Raw genomic sequence first — 13,105 nt, 5'->3', positions numbered from 1 at the left:
AACTCGGCTTCGGACTATTCGAAATTCTAATACGCAACACCCTAATGATTGCAAACTTCCCTATTACCAGGTTTTATTGATTCTCTACTTGAAAAATACTTTTAGCCATGCTGCTTTCTGTTGCCCTATCCAGAAAACAACAACACGGCTTTACTCTCTAACCTAATTTCATTCCTTGCTCTACAATCTTGTTATTGCATGGATAAAGTAGGAAGAAATGAGGTTCAAAAAGCAAAATTATTTGCTAGACACATAAGCTGACTCAGGTTAGGTGATCTTTACTTTACATTTAACCCTTAAAATCCACTAACATTATAAATAATGATTCCAGTAGAAAGGAATGGGGTCTAAACACCTCATGTAGTTTGCTAGACACATGCGCTGACTCGGATTTAGTGATACCAACCTATATTTTACATTTCATCATTAAAACCCACTAACATTTATGTTATCTGTCCTTAAGGAACGTCTTCCAGTTAGAAGTTTAATAGTGGTTTTGCTCTGAGATACAAAGTGATTGTTACTCTCTGCTCTTCCTTCTGTCTAATACATTCAAAGCCTGCATGTTAGCTGCACCTTATACTGAAAATGTGCTAAGAAAATATTCAGTAAAGTTGTGTGTTTATTATACATATTTCAATCTGCATTAATGAAAATATTCAATCACAGAAAAGTAAAACATTGAGTACACCAAATCTATTTTTGTTATGGTATCTAAGCCATTGTCTGTGAATTGAGTTCACTACTCAAAAATTCACGTACTCATAAACATTTCGATTTGATCTAATGATAATCTATTGCACTACTCTAAATATTGTATTTTATCTTAGACATAGTGTTTTTTCTTTGATACTTTTATCTCTTCTATGAAACTTCACTTCCTACCAAATATTTAAATGTCAGAATTGAAGTATCCTCTTATTTGCATTAATAAAAATAGCAGATTCACTGTAAATTTACATAGCACATTCCAGGCTAGTAATCACAATGTCTTAAACTCTCAGCCCAAATTCTTTTTTACAACACACATGCTGCTCAATTTATTCATTTGTGCTATTAAATACTCATTAATTCCTATATAATATAAACACAGTATGTACTCAAATCAAACACAAGTACCTCACTATAATATAGAAGTGTCTACGCATGTGAAGGAAATCTAGGATCAGAAGTTATACTCCATTCAGTTCACATATAATGTTTTACATCAGATATTATCATTCAGTGGGTTGGAAAGCAAGGATCAAAATGCCCTTTCACTCATTGATTTTTCAATCACATGATGGGCCTAGCATATGAGGTTGATCAGGCAGCTATCATTCAATATCCAGTGGGTATTTCCTGTAGGGAAAGCTGTGCTTGATACCTTGAAAGCAAAGGTTAACTGATTTCTTTCACTCTCATTATTTTTGCAATAAACAAATTATTCTAGCTGTATAATACTCAAGAGCAAATCAGACAATATAGTGCATACATTGAATTATGAACATCACTTGATAGCTTGGAAAGCAAGGAATGTCCCTTTCTTTTAGTTAATGATCCTCAATCACTGACTGTCCTAATTCCCTGACAATGACACCTGTATTCACTGGAAGACTGGTGGTAGTGGTTTGAACAACTGATGGAGCTGTCTTTCACCTTTAATTCTAGTGTTTCCTCATCTGGTTCATTATGAACAGCAAGATAAGTAATTTCAGCTATTTTCTCCTCATCATGACTTGGAATGCATCCTCATCTTCCTATAACATATTTTTCTCCTCTTCAAACTCCTGGTAAAGCCAGTGCATGAATTCTCTGTTGAAGTTTACCCTGTCTTGGCTAGTTATTCCTTTGAGTGGCATACATTGTAAAGTATTCACACCAGTGCCAAAGATGATAACTTTATTGTTGCTAGAAGAACTACCATCAAACATTAGCACAAGTGTAGGTAAAATCTTGGTGCCTTCCAAGCTTAGTGTTATGAAAAGTTTGGAAAATTTCTTGCCTTAGAGCTCTGTGAATCACTAGCTACAGGAAAGTCTGCAAACTTTGGGTTTTTGCCTGATACGTTCCACAGGTTAAATGCTGACAAAGCCTTACCTCAACAAGTGGTATTCATGCTAGATATGGCCCCATTAGTTGCTCATTCCAGAGCTCCTAAAGTGTTATAGTGGCATTCATACCCTAATAGAATCTCCTATTTCATTTCTTAATATTGTTATGGTGGAAATGGTTTCAATTCTCTCATAGTAACCAGAATCAGAACATTCCACAAACAAACAAGTTATCAGTAGGACGAGTCAATATACTATGGCAAAGTCACATTCTTAAAACATTGTTATTCAACATTCTATCATCCCTTCTGCATTTTTGAAATGTATTAACTATTTCATCAGCACATCGTCCACCCAGAGAATGAACCTCTTACCATACAAATAATAGCAATCGAGTTCTATGAAGACGACAACTGCAAATAGTTCTTTTTTCATTGTACAATACCTGCGTTTATGAACCACGAATATAAGACTAGCATCCACAATTAAATATTATACTCTATCCAGCAATTGCATTAACGCTGCTATAAATCCATTATCACTAGCATAAGTGTCCAATAAGATTCTGCTATCTTGTTTTGGATACACTAGCACTGCAGCTTCCATTAAAGGAAGTTTTAGAAATCAGAATTATTATGCACATTTTCCACTCCATCCAAAATGCATCATCTGTAGAAGATAGCCACAAAAAAATTGATAGCATGACACAAAAACAATGAAACTGCAACTTTTTGCTTGATCACGGATTAAGGCCAGTCTCTCACTACTGCTATTTGGCTGAGTCTGTACAGACTCCATCTCTACCAACAATATAGCCAATAAATTTCACTTCTGCGTGCATGGACATGCATTTACCTGATTTTATTTTCAAGGCTACTTTCTTTATCTGTTGAATACTTTTCTCAGGTCCTCACTCACAGATTTGAATGTGCAATCAAACATCCAAATTTTACAGACAAAGACCTATTACAGTTCTTTCAGTGCTAGAGCTCTATTGGCTTTTTGAATGTGGAAGACATATTACACAGGCTGAGTGGAGTGATGTGAAACTCATACAAGTCATCTCTAAAAGCAATTATCTGAATGCCAGATTAAAGTGTTAAACCAATAGGAAATTTCCAACACATCCAGAAATTTACCAACGGAAGTAAAAGTATTCATCCATCTAAAATCAAGAAAGATTCTTGATGTATCTTCTCGTATAGCAGTTGCTTAATTAGACATATATTGCATGTACCTAGTTTGTGGTAAATATCTATTGTTCGACCCATACTCGACCAATAGGTTATTAAGGTAATTTTTTGTGTTTTGTTTTGATTGTTTCCAAAACTGTCAACCATTGATCGAAGACATGTTAGTAGCTACATACTTGCTTTCAGATAACATGCAATGGTTGCAAACTTAGTGTTACTGCTAGCCTTGGGTATTTCCACTTTGTTTACCACATCAATGAGTTTCCCAACATAAAGCTGAATAGCTAATTATCCATTACAGAAAAGCAGCAAGAGCTCATCCTACTTTAAACAGTTAACTTCCCAAGCTAATGCTGCTTTTTTCTATATAGGAAAAGTTCATTTTAAGGATTACTTCAATAACCACATTACACAGCACTGGATTTCTTTTGTGTACATATACTCATGCAGTCCACTGCACTTGAGCTCCATCTGGCTAACATTGGAAAACTCTATCATAATAATCTGTTTATCAGTTATGCAGGCAAAAATTGCTGATGATTTCCACACTATATCCATTTACAGGATGTCAAGGCTAGATCTGAAATTGAAGAGAACTGCCTTTTTTCTGTGAACATCTCCTAGACACAGTTGTAGATATGCCTATACATTCACACATAGTCCATTGTCATTCACTAGAATTAATTTGGTATCCACTAGCCAGAGTGGTGGTCTTACTTGGTGGGACTGATATATGACAAAATCTACCCCTACTCTGGATGCTTCTATATCAACCAGGAATTTAATCTCTCATCATTGTACTCTTACACGTACATAACAAGCTCCACACTCCTGAGAGATATTGGCTGACTACAAAATATTTTAGTGAAAACTGTCTTCATACTCATCCAGGTTTGTCTTCAGGCCAGATTTGGTGTCTGTTAATTTTCCAGATCTGTATCAGTAGCCTTTACTACTTGCTAATGGTTCTCCTGGACCTGCTGAGCAATTAATCAAAACCAAATCTTGCTCATCCTCCTGCTTGGCGATGTATGGGTGTTGATGATTCTCCAGCACTAACTGAGCTATTTTTTGGAAACAATAGCATTGATTACATGGTTGTTTGGCAAAGTATGGGCAGTAAACTCACAAGAGATTCAACATACCATAAGTGAAGTAGATGCTTTACTTTCCCATCCTAGATGGCGTCTAGGTGGAGACATTATCAGAACATGCTGCAAAATATAAACCATAGGAGGACCTAAAAAGCGCTGTCCATTTAGAGGAAACCATTTTAGTTGAACCACAGCATCAGGAGGTACAGGTGGCTGCTTAACCCTCAACATGGCTTCATCTTGGCTTGATGAAGGTACCTAAGCATAACAGTCTGTCCAAGATGAAGCTTCAGCAGCTACCACTGCAGGCTACTTCTTGTCTTTTAATATTTTTATAGTTATCATTTCTTACCCGATCATGATGGAAATGTTCACTGTAAGGATGATAATATACCTCACATCCAGGTGGTACCTCATTGTTTTGCATGATAGCTCCTTGGTGAATTGATCCACAAGGACGTTTTTCCAATCTGCCAAAACCATTAGAGGATATGCCTTACTATGCTTATGATGAATATTATTCACATAAGTAGCCAGACTCTCGGCGATGCTCCTCATCTGAGCCTTGGACTCAGCCCAAAGATCATTTTGACCCTCCACTTGATCGAACCAACAGCAAATATTGGCCACAACTGTTTCCATATTTTTTAATTGCTCCTCATCAAAATGCTTGATGGCATCCAGGGCAGGAATATTTAAGCTCAATATTAGGTGTTGGACAGCTTACTCTTGAGATCAGCCATTCCACACAGTTACCTGCTAGAAAACCTTCACAATATGGTTCATATTTTTCTTCACTACATATTTGAACAATAGGGAAAATCCTGCTAGGCTTCACTAACAAGACCATGTGATGCTGATTAAAGAATGCCCCTTGTGGGTTCTCAGCCTTCAACTGAATGAGGTACTACCACCACCATGAGTGCAGTGCAGTAAGCATACTCATTGACTCTGACCCTCTGAATAGTATTCAGTCCCCAGTCTTGGATGGCAGAGTGATTTGTTTCTCTGGCAGGTAATCCTGAAACTTAATGTAACCCTAACTTTCATCACAATCCACAGTCACCCTGGTAGGATACCTCCTAGTTCAGAGAGGTTCTCTTCGGCTTGTGGTTTGCAATATTCATCAGTTGCTGCTCACTGTTTCACCTTCTGGTAAACAGCTCCGATTAGAAGACTTTATCCACCAGTGATACATTGTTTTTAGCTGATTACTGTCCACTTTCTGACACTCACCAGATTCCATTCCTCTGCCAGTTGTCCATGCCTCCCTTGTGTGATTATATATCCTTAGGGACAATGCCCTATCTATCATTCTGGGTGCACCATGCAGTGGCTGATCTTCCTGAATCTGTGGTTGCAGAAAGATCGAAGTCATGGATCATCATTGGAAAAAGTCTGGTCAAGGAAGGACTTTTCCTAGATTCGACCTCTCATTCTTACATCTGCCTAGCCTCAGCGGCAAACTCTCACTCTTGGTCATGAGTACTTCTACCAAGAGAAAATGGCATTTATTAAATTAGAATCATTATTGTGAACACACACACTAGCAAAAACAGTAAACTTCCCAATTACTCATGTTTTAATCCTGGTTACAGTCTAAAGATTCTCTCTCCTACCTACTTTATAATATCTTCAGATTAAAACTGGTTTCTTCAAAGAGTGTTTGGCATGTTCCTTTTATAAGGGAAGGGTCAGCAATATAAATTTTGAAGTAATACTGAATTTATTAAATTAAATAAATTAAAGCAAAACAATAAAAAATACTAGACATGACTTGCAATACACAATAAAAAAATCTGTATCAAGTCAAAGACAAAATGTACCCACATCTCCAACCCCAAAATCTAAAGCTTTGCTAATAACCATCGTCATCCGTGCCTATATATTTCATAACCCTTTATTCTCCTGAAGAATATTAATGAACTATTTGAACACGCTCGAGTTTTGGGTCTTGTTTGGAGATCATTACAACTTTTGTATGTGATCCTGTGTGCTAACTTTTTAATCAAAATTTATATTTTCACTGTGTCAGCAGTCAAGTGATATATGTTAAGAAGTATGATAACACTTAGATGAAAAACTTACAAAATAAACTCGTATTCAAAGAACAATACGAAATCTTAAACGGTTAATTTTATAAACAGGAATATTTAACTAACAAGAAAAAGGTAAAAGTTTGGGAAGCATATATTCAATTGCCTTAGGTAACGTAACCTGTTCTCAGAAACGACTAGTACCAAGTCAATTAGGAAAAAATGAGTGGGTAATGCAAATGCTGAAACTACCAACCACTGACATCATCATGATACCTATTTAGTATCAGGCTATTCCCAAAGTTAGGACAAATGTAATGCGATATCAGCAGTTACTAGTAGTATGATCAAAACTGGGAAAACGGGCTTGTGTCATTACTCATAGTGGCAAATTGATGAACGATCCAGTATCTTAAAATGGTTTATGAATTAAAGTAGGATGATCAAATTTGAAATACAATTAATTTTGTCTCTAAAACTGATTTTAACTTTTTTATTATGTTTTCAAATGACGATTGAGTAATTGTTTGTTTGTTTTGAATTTCGCGCAAAGCTACACTAGGGCTATCTGCTCTAGCCGCCCCTAATTTAGCAGTGTAAGACTAAAGTAGCTAGTCATCCTTTCCAACTCTTGGGCTACTCTTTTACCAACGAATAGTGGGATTGACCGTCACATTATAACGCCCCCAAGGATGAAAGGGCGAGCATGTTTGGTAGGACGGGGATTCGAACCCGCGACCCGCAGATTGCGAGTCGAGTGCCCTAACCACCTGGCCATGCTGGGCCGACGATTGAGTAATATTTGAAGTAATTTCTAAGGCTGATGTAACAAGAAGCAACAATGGATGGGAAGAATCTCTAAAACTGAAGATCTCGTATGCATCTGTGAATATATGTAAAGGTAAAGTGGTGTTTGTACTAACTCAGTAGAACTCTAGGTAATCAGCTCATCATGACAGCTTAGTTTTACCTGAGAGGTTGAAATACTTATTATCGTGAACATAAGACTGGGTTCAACTAAACAGGGTGTATTTAAATAAATTTCCAGCAGATAGCTTCTTAACGAGATCCTTCAGGCAGATCGTACTATCTGGTGGCTCTATAAGACACATAATGGCAGCTAGAAACAACCCCCTTCATTATGGAACTTGTTGAACATTTCATTCATTGTGATACAATGTCTCAGATATCCATTGTCAAAGCACTTGCATTACTATGAATATCTTCTTTACTAGAAGAATATCAAACTGTTTTTGATAACAAAACTGAGACGTGACAACGGTAAACAATAATACAACATTGTGCGAAGGGTCCTTTGAGATTTACAATATCTTGAAAAACATAAAAACCAAAACGATTTTCTTAGTACGATGAGGCCGAACAAACAACTGAAATCTAGCAAACCATCATATCAAAACTAATGTAACGCATCCAGTCAAACAATAACATGTTAGGTTGTCCTGCACAATATGTCCTTGCTCAAGCCAAGATCCAATACATGCTCCTAGAAAGGTGTGCTCCACTTGTGGTCTTCCCCGTTTATTGTGATTAAGAATGCTTATCTCATTAATTTGTCTTGTATCTTGCGTGATATTTACTTGGATTTTTTTTATTTTACTTCTTTTATAATGTTGTATTTTAGGTACTGCTACTTTATAATATATTTTTTAATAATTTTATTGTTTTAGTTCTAGGATGATTTTAGACGATCAGTGTATTCTTAAGCAATCTTTCACGTTGTTTTATATTGTAGTTAAAATGTTTTACCGATCCATATCATTGTTTTTATTCCGTATTTCGATTTGTAGGTTCTATTTCATATGGCCAATGTGTAAGTACATTGGGCATGCCAAACTCATATATATATTATAAGTGACGTATAATTCTCAGCCTGACTCCATAAAAATTCATTAAAAGAGAGATAGTTGCATTGCATTGTCTATTGTACTCGTACTCTGTCTGATCGGCATGAGTTAACATTATTGCCCAACAATGCAGCTACCATTTTACAAGCTGCAGCAAAGGATAATGAAGTGAACTTTTTGAAAATTTTTTCACACAATAAAATTACATTCTAATACAATTTAGTCTTAAAAGATTGAGCAATACAATGAAATTGGAAAGGTTTGCTTTGTACATTTGGAGACTGTTTTTCTTTTTTTTTTCAATATTTATAAAAACAGTACTGAACGTTTTAAATAGTTGAAATATGCTGATAAAATATTTAGTTAACTATTTTCAACTTAAGATTTGCGAGGTCTGCAATCATACACTTTGGTATGTTTACGCTTTCCAATTAGTCGAAAGAATGAAAGAATAAAAATATTGTTTTGACCTCCACTGTGTAATAAAGAATGAGCATAAATAATAACTACATTCCATAACTACAGAGTAATGTGCTCTATTACGTGTATCCGTCTTGATACATTTGAGTACTACCGAAAGAACAATATTGGTTTAGAAAAGTTCTGATTTGGTCATAGGGGGCGCTTCAAGTCTAAGGCAAGAAAAAGAAAATAAGAGACACAACTTCCATAAATGCAGAGAGATTTGACCTACATATACAAGGTTTGGTATACTTAACTGTAAACGTGCATAATACTTGTGGAAACATATATGATTAAAACTGTTATTTCCGATGCCCTTTTCCTTGGCTGTGGTTTCGCTAAATAGAAGGAATGTTGATTTGGGCTATTATAGAACTATTAGATCAAAAATCTGTGTATACGGTCGACCTTGCATGCGGAGGAATTTCAGAATAATTCACATAAAAACTAGTATGACTGTTATATGAAACACACCAAAATACTTGCTTACACCTAATTTCAATATATATATATAATACACTCAAGGTAGACAACAACATTCTTTCTAAATTGATGAAGGTAAAAACAAAAAATAATAATAATACCGATCAAGGTTTCTTTACCCTTGTACCTGGTTATTTGAATTGAATTGTTTTATCGAACATCAGAAATATATAAAAGGTAGTGGAACTCACTTTCGCACCACACATTGTATCTCCTTCTCCAGTGAACTGAAACCAAGTTTCTCTTATTCCAAAATGCTGAAGGTAAGTATAGGAAAAATCACGTTACTTTCTTGAAAAAAAATTATTTTTTGTTTCTTTTAGATAATTGTTTGTTTGAGAACTGATTTCTTCTAAGCTCTACTTTGTAGACAAAGCATAACTATCGTTATTCTATTATCGATTAAGATTCGTAATTACCTCCCCCCAGTGGCACAGCGGTATGTCTTCGGACTTACAACGCTAAAAACCGGGTTTCGATACCCGTGGTGGTCAGAGCACAAATAGCCCATTGTGTTGCTTTGTGCTTGAATTCAAAACAAACAAACAAGCTCTGTAATTCAAATATATACCTATCTAGTCTTAACAAAATACAAGATAATATATTCTTTCCACAGTGACAAGTAATGTACCACTAATGAAAATCAATTTGTACAGGTTGCTGTGTTGCTTGCCGTTGTTGCTGTTGCCAGAGCTGGATTTAACCATGGCATTGCCGGCGGTGTCAGTACAAGTTCTCGTGCTCAAGACGTAAGTATATTAAAAACGGTATATAATACAGAATGATACGGTAATATTAAAACTACGTTTGACTCTGAAACCATCTTAATCCGTGAATTATAACTTCATTAGTATAAAAAAAAAAGGTTAACATTTGTTTTACTTTTCTCTTAATTGTACCATAATTGTCATTATCGGCTGCATTATTTAAGGGTTTTCACTCTCAAGTCTAAAGACGACAGGGTGTTTATAGAAGTTATAATTAAAATCTAAATTATTACAATACATGACAGAGCCTTGAGTTACACTTAAGGTTATCAAAAATCATATCAAACATAGTTTGCTCGAATATAACCAAAGATATTATATAACAACGACAGTAGCTAATGATATAGCGAATAACCATACTATATCATTAAGGTTTGAATATTCTTTTATCAACAGAGATATCTTTGTAAACACCCCCCTCCTTAACACCAAAGAAAAATTATGTTCTATTAATAGTAATATATGTGTAACATATATATTTATATAATATATATATATCTTGCATTATACATTGAAAATAATGATATACTAGGAATTTGATAAACAACACAATTTAAACTTGTTTAAGGAAGCCCATTATGCTAATATAATAATAAGTAGACAAACAACGAGTTACCAGCGTAATGAAGTGATTTATTTATGGTGGAACATACTGCATGTTTCGACAGAATATTGGTTTGTCTTCTCCCGTAACTAAGCGATACAGAGTTATTACTTACACATAAACAAAGAAACAAACGCTTTTCTTATAACAATTGGTTAAGAATGTCTTAACAACTTGTTGAAGTGATTTTGTTATTTGGGGATCCTGCAAATTTTCATGTTCTTGCACCACTGCTATGTCTACTAGACTTTGTTGTTGTCGTTTATTTTATTTAATTTTTTATTTTTGAGATACATCAACAATTGAGGATTTTCACACGTCCATAAACCTGGAAGATTTGGAGCAAAAAATCATAACAGCCTGCATAACCGTAAAACTGCAAATATTACTAAACCTGAGCAGCAATCTCAACATGACTTAATGGCATGATATTAGGGTGTGCTCATTTTGTATCGCCCTGAGTTATCATCAACTTCTTCATAACCATTTTACACTTTGGTTCAGATCGTTTCATTCTCCACCTTATTTTCCATATTAATTGCCATCTTCTTCTGCAATAGAGATAAACGTGTCTTGTCTCTCTTGAAATCCAAATTTAGTAACTTTGGCAATGCCTACACATTTATTAAGATTTGGCTGAACGTTGCTCTTTTGTTCAAACATGTTTCTTTTATTGGTTTCGTTTTAGGACTTTGGTAACTACAGATTCAATTACCGCATTGTGGATCCTCTTGGCGCCTCCAACTCCCGTTGGGAAGCTGGCGACGCCCACGGCAACCAAGTTGGTTCCTACACCATCAGAGACATCGACGGACGGGCCAGGAACGTCAATTACGTGGCTGATGGAGCTGGATTCCGCGCCAAGATCCATACCAACGAACAGGGCACTGCCACCAGCCTTCCTGCCGCCGCTGTCGTAGCCTCTAGCCAGCCTGGAATCCCTGCAGTTGGTCCTGCTACCGTCCGTATAGCTCATGCTGCCCCCGTTGCTCACGCTCCTGTCGCTGCCATTGCCCACGCTCCTGCCGTAGCTGCTGTTGCTCACGGACCAGCTGTTGGTTTAGCTGGTGGTTTTGGTCTAGGACTCGGTTTCGGAGGACATCTGGGAGGACATGGACTAGGTTACCTTGGAGGATATGGACTAGGCCATCTGGGAGGTCTAATTCATCACTGAGTTGTCAATGATGAAACGTGTATTTTGTAAATTGTAAGCATGTTTATAGCATGTCACAATACAGAAAGCTGTAACCTTAAATATATACAAAATAATATTATTTGAATGATTTTGTCTCTTTGTGAGAATAATTGTGTTTGTTTATCTACAAATTAAATAGGTAATCATCAAAATTTTGAACAAACTTTAAATTTTAAACTAATTTTCTTACGCAAACAAGGTCATTAGTTGTTCAGAAGGTAAACGTTTTCCTTTAATTATGCAATTTCTAGTAACTTAAGTATGATGTCCACTATAGAAATTCCATTCTTTAGCCTATCTTGTGGTTTGTCTGCCCTGCAAAGTTTCAAATGTAAAAACCTGGAAATTCATATATTCTTTTGCTTTAAAATCCTTTGTACTGCGTCTGTATACTTCTTTAAATTATCGGTATTAAAATAAACTAAATATTAGCTCAAACATGTCTTTTTCCGGTGCTTGTTTGATAATAGTTGAGTTTTAGAAGTGATATTTTTTTCAAGTTTTATGAAATACCCAGCAGCCAATCAATATATATATGTAAAATTAAATTTCCAACAATACTGTAAATACAGTTGTCGATTCGTGTAAATTGCTTGACTATTTTTGCTTAAGAAGTTTCATTTATGTAATTACTTTCAAATCATTAACACTAAAAATATAAATTAATACGTTGCAAGTATACATAAGAAGCATATCTTATAAAGTACTTCACAAAAACACAAATTTGTTAAATCCATAACATATATAAGTACATATAGCCATGTTTTTGTAATTATAAATTGCATTCACACTATATTATACTATAAAACCTCAAATAACATCACACGATATACTCATAATACACTGTATAACTTCCAGACATATGAAATGACAACAGAGTACTTTATGCTATGACCCCTTCATTGGAATAAGATACAGTAATGTTCAATTCTGGAACATAGATATGAGTCTATCACTACTTCTATAAATTTATAAGGTATAACTCATATTAGTTACCCTAAGCATGTTACCCTAAATGTCACGATGAAGTTTTTTGAGTTATAATTTGCCCTTAAACTCCATCTGGCTTAATCTCGAAACATACTATGCTCTCATAACAGCCTCTACAAATATACAAAATTTGACAGTATATGTGATAAGAAACATTCATTTCGAAATGTAATAAGAACTTCTTTTTCGTTTACAAGCGTTTTAATATTTTAAGATAATACTTTCTATGATTTAATTTAATGAAAATCAAAATGTTTTTAACCACTGAAATCTGAAAAAGATTAAACGAAAACTCACAAAATGTAATTAAGAAAAAAAAGGAAAAAAAGATGATGTTAAGAATAAGGTAAGACCATCCTTTTACGTTTTAGATTAAGATAACC

General features: G+C 35.1%; 1 protein-coding gene across 1 annotated transcript in view; it reads left to right on the top strand.

The window, feature by feature from the left end:
• LOC106457519 (fibroin heavy chain-like) overlaps positions 1-12,170 on the top strand; it is a 20,572-nt gene extending 8,402 nt beyond the window's left edge. Inside the window, exons 4-6 of the mRNA XM_013916948.2 lie at positions 9,331-9,429; positions 9,823-9,915; positions 11,226-12,170. Coding sequence (XP_013772402.1) covers positions 9,331-9,429; positions 9,823-9,915; positions 11,226-11,711 — 678 coding nt within the window. The 3' untranslated portion in view covers positions 11,712-12,170. The remainder of the gene's footprint in view (positions 1-9,330; positions 9,430-9,822; positions 9,916-11,225) is intronic.
• The last annotated feature ends 935 nt before the right edge of the window (positions 12,171-13,105 follow it).

Source organism: Limulus polyphemus, unplaced genomic scaffold (assembly GCF_000517525.1).
Source record: "Limulus polyphemus unplaced genomic scaffold, Limulus_polyphemus-2.1.2 Scaffold17, whole genome shotgun sequence".
In the NCBI taxonomy this organism is placed as follows: Eukaryota; Metazoa; Arthropoda; class Merostomata; order Xiphosura; family Limulidae; genus Limulus; species Limulus polyphemus.
This window is presented reverse-complemented; position numbering and strand designations above follow the sequence as displayed.